Raw genomic sequence first — 19,023 nt, 5'->3', positions numbered from 1 at the left:
GCCTGTACAAGAACATCCATATCCAAGGGGAGAAAAAACAGTTCAGAAAACAGAACTAATCTGCTGCTTCTGATTAAATTCCCAGCATGTATGTTAATTAATGCTAATTGTGTTTTAGAAAGGCCATTTACCACTGGAAAATCTTCCTGCCTTGAGTCTAAGGGCAATTAAATGCTGAACGGAAAGTAGCATCTTAAGTTCTTTATTTTGCCCACGAAATATCAGAATTGGGGAATATTTATAATTTACCTAATGCCAACTAGCACCTGGGGACAGGGGGAGGGGGAAGAGATGAAAGAAAACCAAACCCCACAAAACCAAAAACCAAACAACCACCACCAAAACCCCACAACCTTCTGGTTTCTAACTTAATTCTCAGATATCTCATCCAAGAACATTTCCTATTAATTATAGCAGAGCTTTTGAGAGGCCCAGCTCAGCAGTGGAGACCACAGGAACAATCTCTGGGCTACTATGGCTCTTACAGTTGTAGGTGGCAATGCCTATTTAAGAGAGATTCACATAACTACTTCACATACAGCCAAAGCACCCCAGCCACACACTTCCTGACAGCCTGGGTCAATCTTGCTGCATGTTGGGAGGAAGAAAAAAGATGAAAAATAAATAAATTAAAAAAAAAAAAAAATTTAAATACCACCCCCCCACCCGCCCGGTTTCTAGAGTTTGGCACTGGAGAGAGTTGCGAGACTAGAGCCAAAATCAAGTCCTTTTAAGTCCTCTGCAGGATCCAGGGGGATTCATTAAAAACACCATTCAGATGATGCTCAGAAGCACAGAAGACCTGCTACAGGTGAAATCAGCTAACAATGACCAAAAAAACCCCATTAAATCTAAGTCACTGCTGTTCTGAGCAAAAGGGAAGCCCTCCAACCCATTAGCTTGTTGAACTCTCCACCTTACAGAACACAGAACTACCCCAAACACCTGTGCACTCTACCCATCTTTGTGGCCTGACTCCCTTCATCATTTCAGAGAAGCACAGAACAAACAAGAAACTAGAAGCTAAATCCTTCAGAAGGGAAAACATCTTCCTTAGCTCCTTCACACAAACAGAGCCCAAGTTTCTGTGCCAGATACAAGGATGGGGAAACTCACACTAATAATCCAGACTCTCTGTAAAGCTTCTCTGATACACCAATATGCTCATCACAAACTTAATTTCTTTATTCAAATAAAATCTAAGTTTAGCATGTTGGCTGTCCTATAAGCTTTCTTGTAAAGGTTCTTTTAAGCTCCTGAAAGAAAGATGTATGAAACAAGATGCCAGCAGCCAGGAGCAAGTCCTCTACAGGGCTGCTGAGACACTGCATACAAAGGTTAGCTAAAGGCAATCAAACCCTCCTGAAGCAAGCAGATTCTGTTGAGAGCAGCAAAAGGAAAACCTTTTGCTTTGGCAGTGTCTGCTTTCTCCAAACAAGATTGAGCTACGAAGTCAGCACTAGTCAGGTTAAATTTAGGTCTCGGTGAGTAGACACCTTATTCTTACTGGATTTCTCTTTTGAGCTATCTGGGAATTTTGAAAAGGGCAGCAGTGTGAGATGGAAAGAAGGAAAGGTCTATACGTGGTGGTGCCAGCTGCCCTAGATACGAAGCTGTCGTATCACCATTTGCTGTATTTTATGAACCCCTGCAGCTTAAATTTGGCAATCGCTATTGCAACTCATTCATATCAAAATGAGAAGCACCTTCTTTCAACAGTCAAAAATTCAAATTTTTGTGAAAAGGGATATTAAAAACAAATAAATCTATATTTCCTTACAGGAAGTAGCCCTGTAAAGGCAACCAGACTGTGTATAAATTGTCTGGTTTAGGCTTCCACATACATAGCAATGAATTTGACAAAGAAAAGGCAGCTGCATCATTTTTAGCACAAGGTTAATTGAATAAGCCTACAATTCCCTTACAAGAAAAAAAAACAAATAAGGTACTGGTCATCAAAATGGTCATTCTAGAAGTCTTAGGAACCATAACTAAACTCAAAGCATACAGCTCTCCCACCACACTTCAGGAAATACAAGCCAAGACACCAACATAGTTTTAAACATCACCAACATACTAAAATCCTTAAAAAGTTAAATTATTGAAACACTGCTTTTAATATCTTCAGCATATGATTTTTTCCATGAAATCTTTAGTTCAATTCTGACGAGTGCCAAAAAAGCAGTATTAAAAACCAGTCAGACAACCAGTCAAGCCTGTTTGTTTCTTCTAACACTAGTATAATGATCTGAATTCCTCCTCATCCACCTTGAGCAACAAGCTAACATATTAGCTACTGACGTTTTTATCAGTTTATGATAAGCAGCACTCCCATGCTTGGCATCTGTACTTCAAAACATGACTAACAACAGACACTTAAATTATTTACAAAGAGTCCTACAAAGTTACATCAGCTTTCTGTTTATGGCATACAGCCAGAACATCCTGAAGCTCTTTTCCTTTCAGCTTTTTATGCATAACATTTACATTTTTAGATATTCAAATTATAGCTAGAATTAATAACATGTACATCATTGTATCAAAAGTATCATGTGCACCTTATAAATATCCCAAATTAGTTTTGTTAGAAAGAATTAGACATAAGTATCTGTTAAAAAACTGACCATACCATGCTGTTTATTAGTCAAGTCACTGGTGGCTCAAATAGAAGGCAAATTTGGGATTATAAATCTGGCACTGATGAACCACATACTCCTTCTGCTTTGTTCCATTAGAGCAATTACTCAATTATTCCACTATACTTATGTTAATCTGCATCTTGGATGACTTCAAACAGCAAACAGGATACGCAAGTTGTTATAGAAAATGACAAAACATGAACCTTGGAAAAATTCAAATTGACTTTCAAGATTAGTGGCAAATAGCCTTACAGTGACAAGAGGCATGCAACAAGAACACATACAGTGATAGCTGAAACTTGGTCAGAGTTTACATAGGTGACAGCAGGTCGACGACCGAGAGCATTTTTCCAAGAAGAAAGCAGCGAGAGCAAGAGCTCAGGAATTGAGCTCCCTTGGCAAAATGACTTGATGAGAAAAAGGAAAAGAAGTGATGAAGTCACAAAACAATGCACAAAAATAAAGAAGATACGGTTATATCAATCACTAGACAAATGCTAACCACATTCTTCTTTTAAGATGAAGAAATGTGATGCTTACCACATGTCAAACTGTTAGACTTGACAAAATACTGACACAGATCAATGTTTGAGGTGAAGTGGAATTTTCGAGACCTACCCCCCCCAAAAAAAAAAAAATCCTATACAGACAGCAAGAAGAGTGTGCGCTAGATATTAAATTATGTCTTTCCAAAGCCAACTGCAAGTATGCAGGTATACAACACAAAGCCCTTGAAAGAGATTCTCCCTTAGTATATCCAGCTTCACTCGATTCTGTCCATATTATTGATATTTTTCTGACCCTCCTCCAATACTCCACAGTACTTATGCCTATAAAACTAAAGCACGTTTTGGACCCACAGCTATTAAAGTAACTAGCAGAAGTCACCAAGTCCATTTCCTACCAGACAGCTTAATTTACCTTATCTCACGCATTTGATCTTTATTCTTTTTCCTTCCCTTCTCTTTTCCTTCTGCTTGACCATCTTGCCCAACTTCACTCTTTCATTCTCTTCTACCCCAAATGTTATTTACTCATCCTCATCCATTTTTTTCCCAACCACCCCTTCTACAGCAACAGTAAGGCAAAAAAAAATTTGTTTACAGCTCTGAAATAGACTCAATGATTTAGAAAAAAATTGTCAATACCAATTCACTAACCAAAAAGAAGCACAGCAGGAAAAAGTGAGCCAAGTAGAAAGACCAGCAAAGCCCAGCAAGATAGCATATATCTGTAAGATGCAATTTTGCTGGAATTCATATGATAATACACTGGAATAATGAATACTGATTTTGACCTCTCCAATTATTACAGAAGATCCACACAGTTTAAAGTCAGACCTCCAAAATTAAGCAACCAGTAGATAAAGAACCATTTCTATACCTATTAATGTATAAATAGCTGGATAAATATAGCACATTTAGTTACAGAGCTATTAAACTAGAGGTGATATAAAAATTGAACAGTCATTATCTTCAGTGTGATGCTTCCCTTGAGAGTTTCATTAGACACCAAAATAGATACAAAATACTTGTCAAGCGCTACAGACATAAAGTAAGGAATCAACCAAGCCAAAGACTAAGACAATAATACTAGATTATTCAAATAGTCTAATGCAACTAGGCAAGTGTCAGGCTGTTTTCTTCATTATATGTATTACATTCAAAATTACCTGGAGTGTATGAAAAAAACTAAAAAATAAAAAATGCAAGAACGGTGAAACAAATGTTTTAGACAAAAATATTAGTGAGGAACATAAATATGCATCTTGGAGCAAAAACTTAAAACTTACACGGCTTCTTCTCACTGTACATTGTAACTGTTACATTAAACTTTTTCCTTGATAACTTACACTTATTTTTTTCTAAATGAAGCGTGCATATCAACATTTATGCCCTATAAATAAAAGGACTTCATTTTATTGTATTTTATGTGATTAACACTTAAATGAGGATGGGGAGTTGTTCCTGCGCTTACCCAGCCAGTTCCACTTCCTTGGGTTTTAGTGAACAGCACTGATGAACCTTGTAACACTGCCCATGATGACATCCAATTCTTTCTGTTAATATTGGTAAATAAAAATAAGATAAATTGACTTTGAAAGTAGGTATTTAAACTGTCAATCACTGTTTCCCCAGCTGACCTGTATGTTAATATACTTAGCCATGCATACAGTCATTTGTGCCACCAGTAAGTCTTAACTGCTATTATATTTGTAGAAGAGACACACGTTACCAGTCCCAGCCTGACCATCAAACTCTAAATCAAACAAAGCTAATTAGTAGTGGAAGCAGTTCACAAGGAGAAACACCATACAATTACAATTTCAAAGGGGCTAATCTGGAACGCTCAACCTACTGTGTACTTAGCAAATTATGCCAAAGTACTGCATAATTCTAAAACTGATTGTTCACATCTAGCTGGGATGCAAGTGTCGCACATCTATGGAATAAGCTCATTTACACTGGCAATAAAATATTTGCTACACATCAAAAAATTTGCAGAAAGAACAAATAAGTTGTTCCAGCTGTCTACTTGATTTTATGCCTGAGTACCTGTCCTCCTGAGGTTAAAAACATAAGTCTTGACAAGCTCTGACAATTTCCATTGCCCAAACATGAATTTTTATTCAACAGCTCTAAAAGTGACAGGATGGCCATGGTGCATCTTTCTGTACAGCAGCGCAGTCAATGATTCCAACAGGTGCAACAAATGGTGAGAGCATACTGTACCAGTAGCAGCTTACATGAGACACTGTCTACCCCTTCCTACCAAGCTCTTAGAAGCAGCAATGAGAAACTAAGCTGGTGGTCAGATGTGCTGCCCAGCTGTACTGGCCTGGGTCAAGGGAGTCTGGAGTATCAGCTAGGTGCTGACTATTAAAGCCTCAGGGAAAGTGCTTCATATATGGGAAACACTGAGCTAGATAAATATAACACAGTATTAGATCCAAAACCATTAAATCTTTAAAAAGTAAAAAAACCTAAATTAAATCTGAGGATATGCCACTCTTGCACAGTATTTAACACTGACTCTTTGCAAAATACCAGAAATAATAAATATGTTAAATAAAATAAATATGTTACGATATATAATGTAAATGCCTGCCTGTGAAGCAGAGAAAGGAAAAGTTAGAAATAAGGTCACCCATCACCTACAGGGAGACCCAGACTGGTCAATACATTCTGCTTTAAATCTTTCACAAGCAGAGTGAAAGAAGAACTAGAGAGTATGTGACACATACACTCTTTGAAAATCAAAGGAGATCAAATGAAAGCCCCTCCTACACTGATTCTATCCAAGGAACAAGACAGGCTATCACCTATACAGATCTTCTCTTCAATAAATCAATCAATCCCATTCTAAAAAGCTGCCTCTCACCAGCACACTTTCATGAAATCACTACCCTTGTGTTGAACCCTGGCATACATGAGCCTCTGGCTCTCTGAAGTCCATTATCTTTTGCTCACCAGGAGAGACACATACTTTGGGATAAGGAAACATTATGCCCTACAGGAAAACCTTTAAAGCAAATTAAGACAAAAAGTAAGAAACTGCAAAACCCTGTACGCTAACCTAATACAGAAGTCAGATACCTTACACAAACCCTTATGCACATGTATTTCTGGAAGTCCAGACTTACCGAACTTTCTTCCCATTTTCTGTAATTTTTGTCACATTCAATAGCCCATACTTCTCTTGACCCTGTAAGGTAAGAGTAAGACATAACAAATATAAAAGAAAATCTGCTTCTATCGCCATCATGGCACTGAAGCAATCCCCCAGATAATCAGTTTCTGGCAATAAGCCGTCTTTGTCTGTTATAACTTCAAGAAATTGTCTTACGTATATTTAAATATGCAGACATCAGCAAAATCAAAATTCCTCTGAGGAAGCACTCATTACCATTCAGAGGGTAAAAAACTTTCCTTCAAGGCCTAGGTTATTTGGACAAGCCTAACTAAATCATCTGTGATACTAGACAGTGGAAATTTCGCAACATAAATGATACTGATTTGTGTAATAGGATGTTTATGTTTGTGTCTTTTACTGAAAAAGGAGATGGCTGACAAACAAACAGCCGAAATTCTCTGACAAAATTCTTCCAAGTTATTTTAACGTAACTGCATACTTTAAATAAAACATGGCTGAAATGCATAAAAATATTAACATATTCATTTTTAAAATACGTGAGTGAAACGTTTCTTTGATCTCCTATGTTTTTCTATCCCCAAGTGAAATGCTAGAATTTTAAACTACTTCATTATGTCCTGTTGATGAAAATCATTTATATTGGTGTGCCTCTGTTCAAATTTGGTGATCAGTCAGTGAACAGTGGTAAAAGACAACTGACGAATAAGGCAGTTATTTGCAAGTTCCAGATACTGGAAAACCATTGATTTATACATTTGTGACTCTCAAGATGATGTAACAAATTCTATCATTTGCTCCTGTCACCTCAGCCTTGTCATATCAACGAATAGTGTTGAAAGAATATTAAGTTATTTTTCCAGTCAATTCCTTTTCAGTAACAGCTTGTAACAGAGCTCCCAACTTAAGAACTAAGCCATTACTTGAAACAATCAACTAGGGAAAGGAACTAAATCAGTTTTATCATAACAAAAATGTCCTAAATGTCCTCAATTCTAGATCCAATGAAAACAGAAGATGTACTCCCTTCAGCATTCTCCTCAATCTCAAATTTAACTGGACCATTACTGCAGAATACAATATCAAAGAACATTTATTTTCTGGAATACTGTGACAACATTCTTACCAAAGACATAGATGTGGTTTTCATGAACTTTAAGAATTTTGCCCACATGTTTCAAGCACAACACAAAATACAAAAAAGATAAACATGTTTCAAGGATAACAGTGTTTAGCTGGTGATTCAGATGTTATTTCACTCCAGTGGTAACTGCTGCTCTTACTCCATCTAGTATCTCCATTGGGCTGTCATACTTACCCAAAGCCAGCAATATATATATAAAATTTTCCCAAAATGATACTTTTAATAGAAGAAATTAGTCACTTTCTTCCCCCACACCCCAAAAACCCCTAGCCTATTCTTTTTATTACTTTATTTGTGATCCATGCAGACCATTACTAACAATCCTATGCACTGCAGCCTCCAACAACCTCTGGCTTTAGTAAGTGGAACAGCCTGTCACCATCTTTCACAGTGGCTGAGCAACCCACACCCACTTTCTCAATTAACTTATGGTTTTAATAAATTACTCATGGTGGAAACTGTGCGAATGCTCCAATAAAGAATTATTCAGAAGTATCATGATGCCCTACTTCACAGCGACACTAGGGGGTACTAATGGGAAAATTACTGTAATCAGGGAAATGGAAATAGAAAGCAAGTTAAGGATCAAAAAGACACAACAATTCACCAGCTTGCTTTGTAGTATTTAAATCCCAGGGGACAGCTAAAGAAAACACAGATTATTTTCTTCTATTCTCAAAAGCAGCAGTGATTTCTTCTGAAAAATACAATTTTAATAATTCAAGGTCTGAACCATATTTAAAGAAATTAGAAGATATGCAGCAATAATTGCTTGTGTATAAGGCTATCAACTATGCTTGCTTAATAAACAATGTTTGTTTTATTGTGGAAAACTGTTTGAAGTGCCGTAAAGATGGACTAGCAGGAATAAACCAAAGATTCCTCTGCGTGCAGAGTAAGCATGAAACGGAAGTTGTGCCTTTAATGCCCTGAGCTACCTACTAAAGGGTTGCTAAAGCTGATCAAGGCACATATTTCAATGCTACTGTAGCACTGTACAGTTCCAAATTTTCTTTTTAAATATAAAAACTATTTAACTATTTCCCACTGTTTAAAAAGCAATAATCACATTTAAAATATAAACTGAAGCAAGGAAGTCTAGGAAAAGTTCACAGCAAGTTTACCAAGCTTAAGTTTTTCTCCCAATAGTTATTCTACTCAATCAAAAAAAAGACATAGTTTATTTATGCCAGGTTCTCTGTGCCTCTTTAAGGAGACTGAAACATAGGAGAAAAATAAGAGATATCAAGTCCTAGAAACTATTACTGATTACTGACAGTGAGAGATTCTATAGAAATGGGGAGTTTACTTCTGTATTGACCTTCCAAGTTGCTAGATGAGAAGACATGGCTGTTGGAAGAATTAAACTGAGTTCTAAATAATCTGACATAACTTTATCCTACAATGAATTTTTACTTAATTTCCTATCACCATGCTGTATCTAAACCAAAGACATTTAACTTTTTTCTGAAAGCACAGTTGGATGCAATGCATTCCTTTTAAAATGTAAAGCCTTCAAATAACTTTATCCCATTATTTTTCTCAATACCAAGCAGGCTTACCCTCAATTCTCTGATCATGAATAGCCTAGTTTCTACAAAACCTACTTATCTATTCAAACACTTTGCATACTGACCGTGGCTTGATGCTTTGGTGAAGAAGGAGAGGTCTCATTTTCAGGAAAACTGGCCTTAGAAGCAGTTGATGATTCCTGTAAAATTCAAATAGGTAACATAAGTTATTGCCTTTCTTACAATTCTTTTACTTTTTTAAACCCTAAAGATATTTCTCTTTATACACACTCACACATTACAAAAATAACAGACTACTTTTATCAAGCATTTGTTGTACTCTTAGATAGTTGTATTATAAACCTGCTTACTAAACAGTGGTTTTATGCATTAATGTGAGAGGATTACCTTTATTAAGGGGCAGATTTTTTTATACCATTGCTAGCAAATTACGAAACACACAGCTAATACTAACTTAATACAGGGCACCATACAAGAAATACAAAAAAAACCCAAGAAATTTAAAAAGTAGATTACGTGTCTGTGTGGTTAGTAGATAAGATTAGTACAACAAATTGATTTATATGTAGAAAAGCATATACTAGCTCTATTAATTTTTGTGAGTCATGATCATTATAATTAAGCACTGAATATTTCTAGAGATTCAGGTTATTTCTTTTAAACTAGACTAACTACAGACCAAAAAAAAAAGCACTCTCTGAAACTAGGGAAAATTGCCCATCTGGAACAAAAAAAGGCATGTGCATTTCCTCTCAAGTAATGATTGCTTTACACAAATACACCGCTTGAAAATCTGGTAAAGAATTTAAAGCAGAATAAAAACATCACTTGTTCTCTGTTACTGTTAAAGCACTTTTCTCCCTCTTTCTTCTTAACACCCTTTGTAGCTATCCCAAATTCAGTTTACTTTTCCAGCATTACATGACACTCTGCACATCCATGCTTTAACATGCACTTGTAAATCTCCCTACAGGAGTGGCCCAATAGTTCCTTTTAATAGCGTAATAACAAGAGAACATTAGCAGTCCTAAGAACAGCCTAAATGCTTCGTATGTCTGTAATAATTTAAAAAGTTCAAATTAAGGAAATCAACATTGTCCTCCCAGGAAGGTATTTTTTCCCAATTTTTTAGCTGACAGCTATATACAGCCATAGCCAATAAACAGTTAACAAGTACACTTGATATCATCAAATTCTGATCAGTCATGGAAGCTCATACTTTTACCCTGACACATTTCAAGCACTCTTTTGACTGGCCTGTTTTCATAGAACAGTGTTGATTTTCCAGGAAAAACAAGTAAGTAAATCTAAACAAAATAGCTTTCCTAGGAGCCAGCTAAAAAACTAACTTGGGGCTGATGTACCTATCCTGACAATCCGGCTTGTTTTTCTTTCTGTCTCATTCTCAATTTCAGATAGCTTTCATACACTGAGGAACTCTGAAACAAGAAGTCCAGTATTTCTGGTCATGAATTATTTCCTTTCCACGTACTAATTTAAAGCAGGATGTATAACAGTGTGCCTGCCAGTGGTAATAAAACAGGTGCATCAATGCACTAAACAAATCCTATCTTTCCACAGAACACTAGTTAATGTTCCACTACACATTTTTAGTATTTTTTCAAAGCATTAACATTGTGCTGTTATATGAACTATATATAGTCTCTTTACCATTCAAAATAATGCATGCTGCCTGCACATTTTGAAGCTGTTAAAAGTAACTTTAAGCTACTGACTTTTTGTTAAGAAATGTGGCTCATATATACAGTTTGTTTTGGTTATTACACTAGGCATTTGTACACTTTCATGTTTGCTTCACTAGGTTTAAGGTGTCAGTGTCTGAACATTGAGTCTTGGAGAAAAGTAAACCAACATATTCAGTGTTTTAAAAGAGCTTCTTCATTCAGTGCAGCACTAGAGGTCATTCCAGAACAGAAGTAAACTTTATGCCAAAAATGAAAAGGTAAGTCTTTAGAAGTGAGGCCAAAACTTTAAGCCATCTCCAAAATAAGATTTGTTCATTCTCTTTCTTATTTACTCCTCAGAGTAAACTGCACCAGGCTGGAAGTGTTTACCCAGCTTTGATTTATCAGGACTCCTCCATCTAGACTGTCTCTCATGCAATATCACAACACACTCGATACAGGATACATAAGGAGGAGGAGGGAGGGGAAAGGAGCCGTATAGGGATCTCAGAATCACTCAAGTTAAACTAATTTGTACAGGTGGAAAGCCCAAGACAAGCATGGTCCACTGCTCCTCAACATCACATTTGATATTTTCTAAACAGACAGCTCAAAAGCTTAAGATCAAATCCAATAAATCCTATTCTAGGAATTAAGTCAGCTCATGACAACCCGTTCTCCTATACTCTATTTCAGCAAGTAAAGTCACTAAAACAGGCCAGAAGCAACAGGTCAAGCAACTAATATTCTGGGCAGCAGATCCATTTTCATTACAAGTACTGTGTTTTGCCCATTTAAGTTTTCTTTGACATCTGTGATTTCACTGCCCCACTTCCAGGCTTTTCTTCATACTCCCAAATCTACATTCATCCCATTTTCCCCTGTATCTTTAGAAAAGAGGAGCTGCAATGCTGTTTCCTGATATCTCATTCTGAGTAGTCTGTGATATGAGCATTACAAAGTATTTGTTTCCAAGAAACTTGGGATGGGTTGCTGAGAAGTTACAGAACCCAGCAAGTTACAGTCCTACAATAACCCATCTCAGTTCCTCCCCACTCAGCTCACATTGACCCTCCCCACCCCCAGGCTGAATGTCTCAGGCAGAAGCAGAAACAGCTGGGACAAAAATCAAACTGGAGAGAAACAGGCAGAGAGAAAGCAAGGGAGAGGCTCTGTCTTCTTGTTGGCCTAAACAGTATCTATTACTGCACAGACTATCAAGAACATGCCCTAAGAATGGGCAGAAAACAGCTTTTGTTGTTACTAATCAACAGCTCTTTTCAGACTAAACTCCCAGCTCAGCTCTGGACAGGACCAAAGCCAAGTGTTTCAGCACTTTCAGTACTCTTGTCTGTCCTTCAAAAACAATATTATAACTCTGCTGTAACCACACAGAGCTTTTCTTCTTTCCTTAAGATATTACAGTGGAGGTCAATGAAACAGTCATTAATGGGATAAGTCCAGTATATAAAACTAATACTTACATCTTTTAGGCATAGTTTTTAGTTTAGCAAGTGCAACTTTTATTTCAATTCTATGAATATTTCAGTTATTCATCTGCAATCTTTCAAGTGTATTCCTACTTGGTGTTTCCTATAATTGAAACATTGAGGCATGACATTTCAGCATACTTTATATGAGCACCTCACCCACATCCATTAACTCTTGAATTCAAATACTAATTACACTCCATAGCCTAAACTGAATTAGGAAATTCCAAATTGTAAGTAAAACAGCTGTACACACCAAACCCTGAACTAACACCACTTAACATACTTGAAGAATAACAAGAAATGAGCTATTACTCACAAAGTAATAGTAGCAAAGTTGTTGAACAGCACTTGGTTGCAGTGAATAATATACACAATGATACAACAGAAGAAAAATGGTATTTCAGAAATTCATGCATACTTATTTCTGTTACATTAAATATTTCACACATCAAAAGCAGTTTGTATTCCAGGATGCTGTTTAACTTGCTCCTACCTTATCATTGGTATCCAACACAATTGTGCTGTGCCTCCATTTTGTTAAAACTATTGGTTCTTGTAGCCTCCTGTCCAGACTCCTACTCTTTATTATATCTCTTTGCTGCTGTGGTGAAGCATTATACTAAATAAGAGAAAAAAGAAAAATCAAACTATAAGTAGAATCTAATTCATGTAAACAAGACTTGAACATACCATTCATACTTCTTAACACTGCAAACTTTCAGATTCCTGATGTCACTCAAGGCTGTGAAAATGGCCTTGGTTTGAAGGCCACTGAATTTTGCATTTAGTCTTCAAGAACTGTTCTTTCTGCTTGTAGTCCTCTCCAATGCAGTAACCAAGACCGGCCTATTGGGATAATACTGTCCATTGGAAGTTTGATTTCTTGTGCAACAGCTTACTGCTGGATTTGCAACCGACCAGTGTATTAAGAGCTAACACGGAATTAGAATAAATAAAAGATTTTAATACTCATTCTTCCTGTTGCACTAACAGTACCATACCACCTGTCCGGCTCTTGTGCAAGAAAAGGAAAACCCTACTATCCTGCAGCAAGGTGTTTAGATCAAGTTTAAGACTCAGCAGAGCTGTAATAGCCAAGGAGAGAAAGGATTTATCATAACATAGGTTTTCTAATAACAGAGGAGCATCCAAAGTACAAGCTGAGAAAATGTGAAGGAGGTCACAAGAAGGACCCAGCATTTGATTAGATACCAGCATTGCAGCATACTTAGCAGCACTGCCATTCTAAATTATATACAATTACAATGAATTACACAATAAAATAATAAATTTTCAACAACTCTTTGGTAACAGAGTTTAATACTAAAAATACAAACAAGAAGAGACAATTATCAGTATATGGCTTTTTCAAGTCATCACAAATTCTTTCTACTCGGCAACAGAAGACTAAAATCTACACAAAAAGAGAAACATAAGGCAGTATTTGCAGAGTCATGTAAAGGACGAGAATCCACTGGGTGAGAAGTAACAAAGGAAAGTCAAGTGTCCTTTTTACTTAAAAAGGCTAAAGCAACAATCTTTGCAAACACACTGAACTCCATAGTTTTGTTGCTGATTCCTACCATAAGCTCAGAGCCTCAGGTCTTTAAAGACAACCCTAGCCTATACCTACACATACCAACAAAGCATGGCAAGGTTTAACCTAATTAACAAAAATGCTAAACTTAAGCTAAGTTGCAAAACACAGTTACGTTTCCTGCCCAAATAAAGAACCAGCATTACTACCATGGCAGTAGTACACTTGTACTACTATGTAACTATGCATGCGTTAGGTTTGTATTTTGCTGTGAACGAAGTTAATGCTCCAATGCATCAATAAGATGCTGAAAAGGTAAGTAACATTAGCATTTCATTGAAGTATTTCAATATGCACAAGAGTAGTAAAATATTCCTAGGTGAATGAATCAAGCAGTACCGAGAATAGAACCTGGTAGTTCTTGTACATACAGAAACGTATTGGTTATCACTGCAGAAATTCACTTCCGAGATTGTACTAACTTTGTATTGGGCTCAACACATCTACACCCACATGACAACTGCTTTACAGCGGTGAGGATTAGTAACTCTGTCCCCTTCTTATATCAATAGCTGAACCATTCATGCTGCAAGAAATCTAATACTAGTTTACTTTCTTGTTATGGAAACATCCACTCTGCAGATGCTCCTACAACTCAAAACTGTGGCAGAAAGCTAAGCAATATGCAGCAGAACTGCCCACTGGTACTACAACTAAATCTAAACCATTTTCAGTGAAACTGTATCTAAATCACAGAAGGTTGCCACTGTTTCTTGCAGCAGTTCTAACATATTTAAGTGGGCATTTCAAACCTATTTCTTGCTATGAAATAGAACCACTTATTTCAGAAATAGACTTACACTTTAGTGACACCAGTGAATATTATTTATGAAAATTCTCTATGCACTTTTCATTTGAGTAACTGGAGGAATTGAAGTTTAAATAGTCAAAGACTGTTGTCTTGAATTTAAATCTATGTTAAGAGTTAGGATATTGACACGGGCCTAATTACAGGTGATCTCTATTTAAAAGGTGCCTGTGATACCATCACAAGCTGTCAGAATTAACTTATCTAATAGACAACCCCATCTTGAAGGGGAAAGGACCTATAAAGTAATCCGAAAATCTAGTTGTACAGAGCATATTTAATAAGAAAGCAAAGCAACAGTGTATGGAGCTCATTAACAAAGCACAGCTAACAACTCAGGAACACTGAGCTATATATATCTTAGCAGTTTAAATAATTTGCATTGGCAATATAAACAGTGTAATTAAACTGATGAGTCTTTAAAGGGAACATTTGACATTTTTGCCCCATTTTTCACCACAGAGGTGTAAAGTAAACATCTTTCACTCAGGTATTTATGAGGGTTTTTTTAGGGATTTTGTTTTATTCATTACAAATAGTAAAACAGTACTAAGCAGGGGGGAAAGACAAAGCTTATATATTTCTGGGCTCAAGAGAAGTCTCCACTTTTAAAATAAATGGACTGATCCATGATCATCAAAGAGAATCACAGTGAAATACAGATACTGTTGCAGGCTCTGCATTATCCAACTGAACTAGCCATCCTCTAGATCAGGTAGAGTCTGCTGGCTAATGAGAAGCAGCCAGCACCAGTAGCCCAGCCAAGTCAGATGACACCACCCCTGCTACTCTTCGGTCTGTTGCCACCCAATCATCTTGGTTCAAAAAGCCTTTCAGAACAGTTTCAAATCAGGTTGACTGACACTCTATACGCCTCCACCTGCAGATCTGTTGCCTCTGCTACAGGCATTTGCAATATTTCCCACTGTTTATCAGTAATGATAAACAGCTAGGTTGGGCTCTTCTTCCCTCACACAAAAATCTTGTTTTTCGTAACTCTGAGCAGGCTTTGTCTAAGCCTTGTGTCTAAGCCTGTGTCTAAGCCTGTGTCTAAGCCTTGGTGTAATCTTGAAAACAGATCAGGCAAGGGCGGTACACTGCAATAAAACTGACCCATTCAAGACTACGCACTGCCTGATAGAACAATCTCTGCTACACCACGTACCTTAACGTCACATCTGCTACACCATGAACATTAACAGCACCTTCTAAGGGTATGGCACTGTTTGCTTAATTCTAAAGCTTTTGATACTGCAGCATGAAACTCCAAACATACACACTACCGCTCCTTGAGAATCCTCCACAAACTCAAATTTGTTCCATTACATGAACCCATTACTGGCACATCCCTTCAGTTCCCCATTTCACTGGGAGCATCTCCTGTCAGGAAAGGAGAACACAAGCCAGTTGTTCATACCCTGACTGCATACATCAAGTTACAGAGAATTCCTGGTACAACAGCTCTTGGTGTAGGGTAAGGACACTGGTGGGATAAATTTAGGTTACACAGGGTTATTTTGATTGCTAAATTTGTTCAATGCCTTCACCAGTTACTTAAAAGCTTTCTTTGCCTTGGTATAAAATTTTCTAACCCTCTCAACTGGCTGAGTGATTTACATTTAATTTTAACCTCATTTGTGGATGGCTCAAGGCTCTGTCCTAGCCCAATTGTGTCTGAAATAAATGTAACAGCCTCAAGTTATTTGTAGCAGTTGTCCCCATTCTTACAGAGATGACACAGATCTGTCAGCTTTAAGAAACAGAAAAAGATTCTTCTTGGTTTGCATTAGTAACATCCTCAGCCAGATGAAAGGAGATGGGTGGTTGAAGGGAGAGAAGAGTGGGAAGCAACAGATACACAGTGAAAGTTTGTAAAGCATTTTACGTTCTTGCGATCAAAGCTCAAAAGAGCAGCATTTACAAATACTCTGGTATCCTAGTACCTTTAGCACCTTGTACACTCTGTTATCTGCAGCTGTCCCAACAAACTGCTTGAAATCAAAAGATTTAGAAGGAAAAAAAAATTTACATGTTGCTACTGCTGTTACTGGCTTCGAATAAACTTTATTGGTGCTGTGATGGACCTAATGCCGATGTTACAGCTTCTGCTTTTCTTACCAACTAAATCAATAACACTTTTCTTACACCTACATAAACAACATACATAAACAACAACAAATACACCTACATAAACAACAACAGAACGGTAATTTTTGTCTTTCTAAGGACTTCATTCCCTTTTTTCTCTAGGGAAAGAAAATTCCTCATTCTCTGCCACAGGATGTCTGCTGGCAGTTGGAAGAGTCAGCTGCGCTGAAGGAACAGAACCTAAACAGAACACATGCAGAATGAGGAGGAGCACTGGGACAAGCAGGTTTGTCATATCACTTGCACTTATGGCCTTAAAAACCATCCAGATCCTCACATCGGCTGAGACTGTCTCAAATTTCACCAAGCAATCCCAAAGTTTATGATAAAAGTGTGAACAGGATTCACTATTGCTAATGATACTGTTTAGTGCATAGACTTACAGTGGATATTAACGCCAACACACAGTATGTTACCTCCAAACTAAGTAGCACAGCTCAGAATAAGACAAATTTACTGTAAGACAAGTAGGCCCCATTTACATGTTTTCATCTTTATTTTCTTTTTCCATTTGATCGCACGATATCTTCCTGGTATTATCTGCATCATGTCTTCATGTTTCCTTGAAATTTTTCAGATAGCGTGCTCTGTTTGACAGCATTCAGGTCTCCAGCATCCATGCAGGATGGGGAGGAGAATTAAAAGAATGTAAAACCCTACGGGTTGAGATAAGAACAGTTCAGCAACTGAAGTACAAAATACTACTATTAATAATAATAGAAATGACATGGAGAGAGAATATAAAACTAAAAGAGGAAAGGGAAAAACCCCAATAAACACAAGTGATGCACAATACAATTGCTCACTACCTGCCAACTGACATCCAGACTGACTCCAGCAGCCCAACCTAAGCAGCGATCTGCCCTTCTGGGTGATTCCCCTCAGTTTATATACTGGGCATGGCATGCTGTGGTACGGAATACCCCTTTAGCTAGTTTGGGTCAGATGTCCTGTCTCTGCTTCCTCCCAGCTTCCTGTGCCCCTCCTCACTGGTAGAGCATGAGACTGAAAAGTCTTTCATCAGGGTAAGCATTACTCACTGGTGTGTTATCAGCATTGCTCTCAGACTAAAGCCAAAACACAGCACTGCACCAGCTGCTAGGAAAAAAAAAAAAACAACCCAAACAACAAAACCAAAAACCCCCCAAAAAGAAAAAAAAAAAAAACCAAAACCAAAAAAAAACCCAACAAAACAAAAAACACAACCCACGAAACTGTTACCTCTGAAACCAGGACACTTAGTAACTTAATTTTCATTTAAACAAGAGCTGAAGTCTTCCTACAGTTTTCTTTCACCACTCATTAGTTTTCAATACGGATTATTTTTTTTCTTAATAACTTTTCTGTAGCCTACATTGTCTTTTCAATTCACTTGTTCCTAAGCACTTCTGGAACCAGCTTCAGCAAGATTTGAGACACTAAGCTTCAATCACACTTCAGTTAGAAGTGTAACAGTTCTGCTGGATGTTCTTCAGATACAGACACTTTTATTAATGTTGTATTTGTTGCCACACAAGATTTACTCGTTTCAAGAAGTACATTCTGCCCAAATAGCTCATGAGAAGTAATTTTCAATGAAAATTTGTAGCAGCAATACGTGACGATTTTCATATAAGCAAGAACTAAATCAGAACTCCAAAACAGATGTTATGTTTCATTTTGTAAGTAGCTATTAATACAGTGGAGATCAGATGTTTGTTTAGAACTACTGTTCAGTTAGAATTTCATGTACTAACACACAAATACTAGACGCCCCATGCCTTTATGCTAATATGAATCAAGTAGCAGTTCTGGATTACCTTTATGTCTTGCTGTAGTTGGATTAAAGCCAATTTAATTTGCTATTTAGTTCAAATCCAATCCAATCTATTTTCATGGAAAACAACTTCACAGTCAAAATTTTCTGCATTGCAGAAGTCACAGAATGAAGTAGCCAAAACATTATTCCCCAAAATTAACTGCAGTTATACAGACAGAACAAACAATTGCTTCTGGTAAAACCTGGTCTAGCAGGTTTTCCAGACTTTTAATCTAATAGCTAATCAATAAATAAGGAGCTTTTAAAACCAACAGTTATAAATTGTTAGGTTTATGTATCTTACAAAACTTAAGGTACTTAACACATCAGATGAACACAGGAGAATTCAAAAACCTAACTCAACTCTTCAGTGACTCCAATACAAATTCTCTTACTGACATAATAAAACAGTCTAGCATACAGCTTCATTCATAAATTTCAATCATAAGTATTTTCTCAAAAATACTATGAAAGCACTGTCTATTGAGGTGGGTCCTTTCTAAGTGAAAGCAACTTAGGACACCAATT

The 19,023-nt window shown here is 37.0% G+C and overlaps 1 protein-coding gene across 13 annotated transcripts in view; it reads right to left on the bottom strand.

The window, feature by feature from the left end:
* ARHGAP12 (Rho GTPase activating protein 12) overlaps positions 1 to 19,023 on the bottom strand; it is a 72,162-nt gene that overhangs the window by 15,392 nt on the left and 37,747 nt on the right. For 6 of the 13 annotated variants that reach the window (XR_009746046.1, XR_009746047.1, XM_061468147.1 and 3 more), the window contains 5 exons: positions 12,638 to 12,763; positions 9,071 to 9,145; positions 6,283 to 6,344; positions 4,617 to 4,698; positions 2,924 to 3,046 (listed from right to left, as the gene is read on the bottom strand). Coding sequence is in view for 11 of the 13 variants with exons in the window: in XM_061468147.1 (XP_061324131.1) it covers positions 2,924 to 3,046; positions 4,617 to 4,698; positions 6,283 to 6,344; positions 9,071 to 9,145; positions 12,638 to 12,763 (468 nt within the window). In the remaining 2 variants the exon portion in view is untranslated. The remainder of the gene's footprint in view (positions 1 to 2,923; positions 3,047 to 4,616; positions 4,699 to 6,282; positions 6,345 to 9,070; positions 9,146 to 12,637; positions 12,764 to 19,023) is intronic. The other 7 variants (XM_061468148.1, XM_061468150.1, XM_061468152.1 and 4 more) reach the window with 2 other exon arrangements.

The sequence above is a fragment of the Pezoporus flaviventris genome, unplaced genomic scaffold, assembly GCF_033815535.1.
Source record: "Pezoporus flaviventris isolate CSIRO_AGI_PZ_B2104156 unplaced genomic scaffold, CSIRO_AGI_Pfla_v1 ptg000047l, whole genome shotgun sequence".
In the NCBI taxonomy this organism is placed as follows: Eukaryota; Metazoa; Chordata; class Aves; order Psittaciformes; family Psittacidae; genus Pezoporus; species Pezoporus flaviventris.
This window is presented reverse-complemented; position numbering and strand designations above follow the sequence as displayed.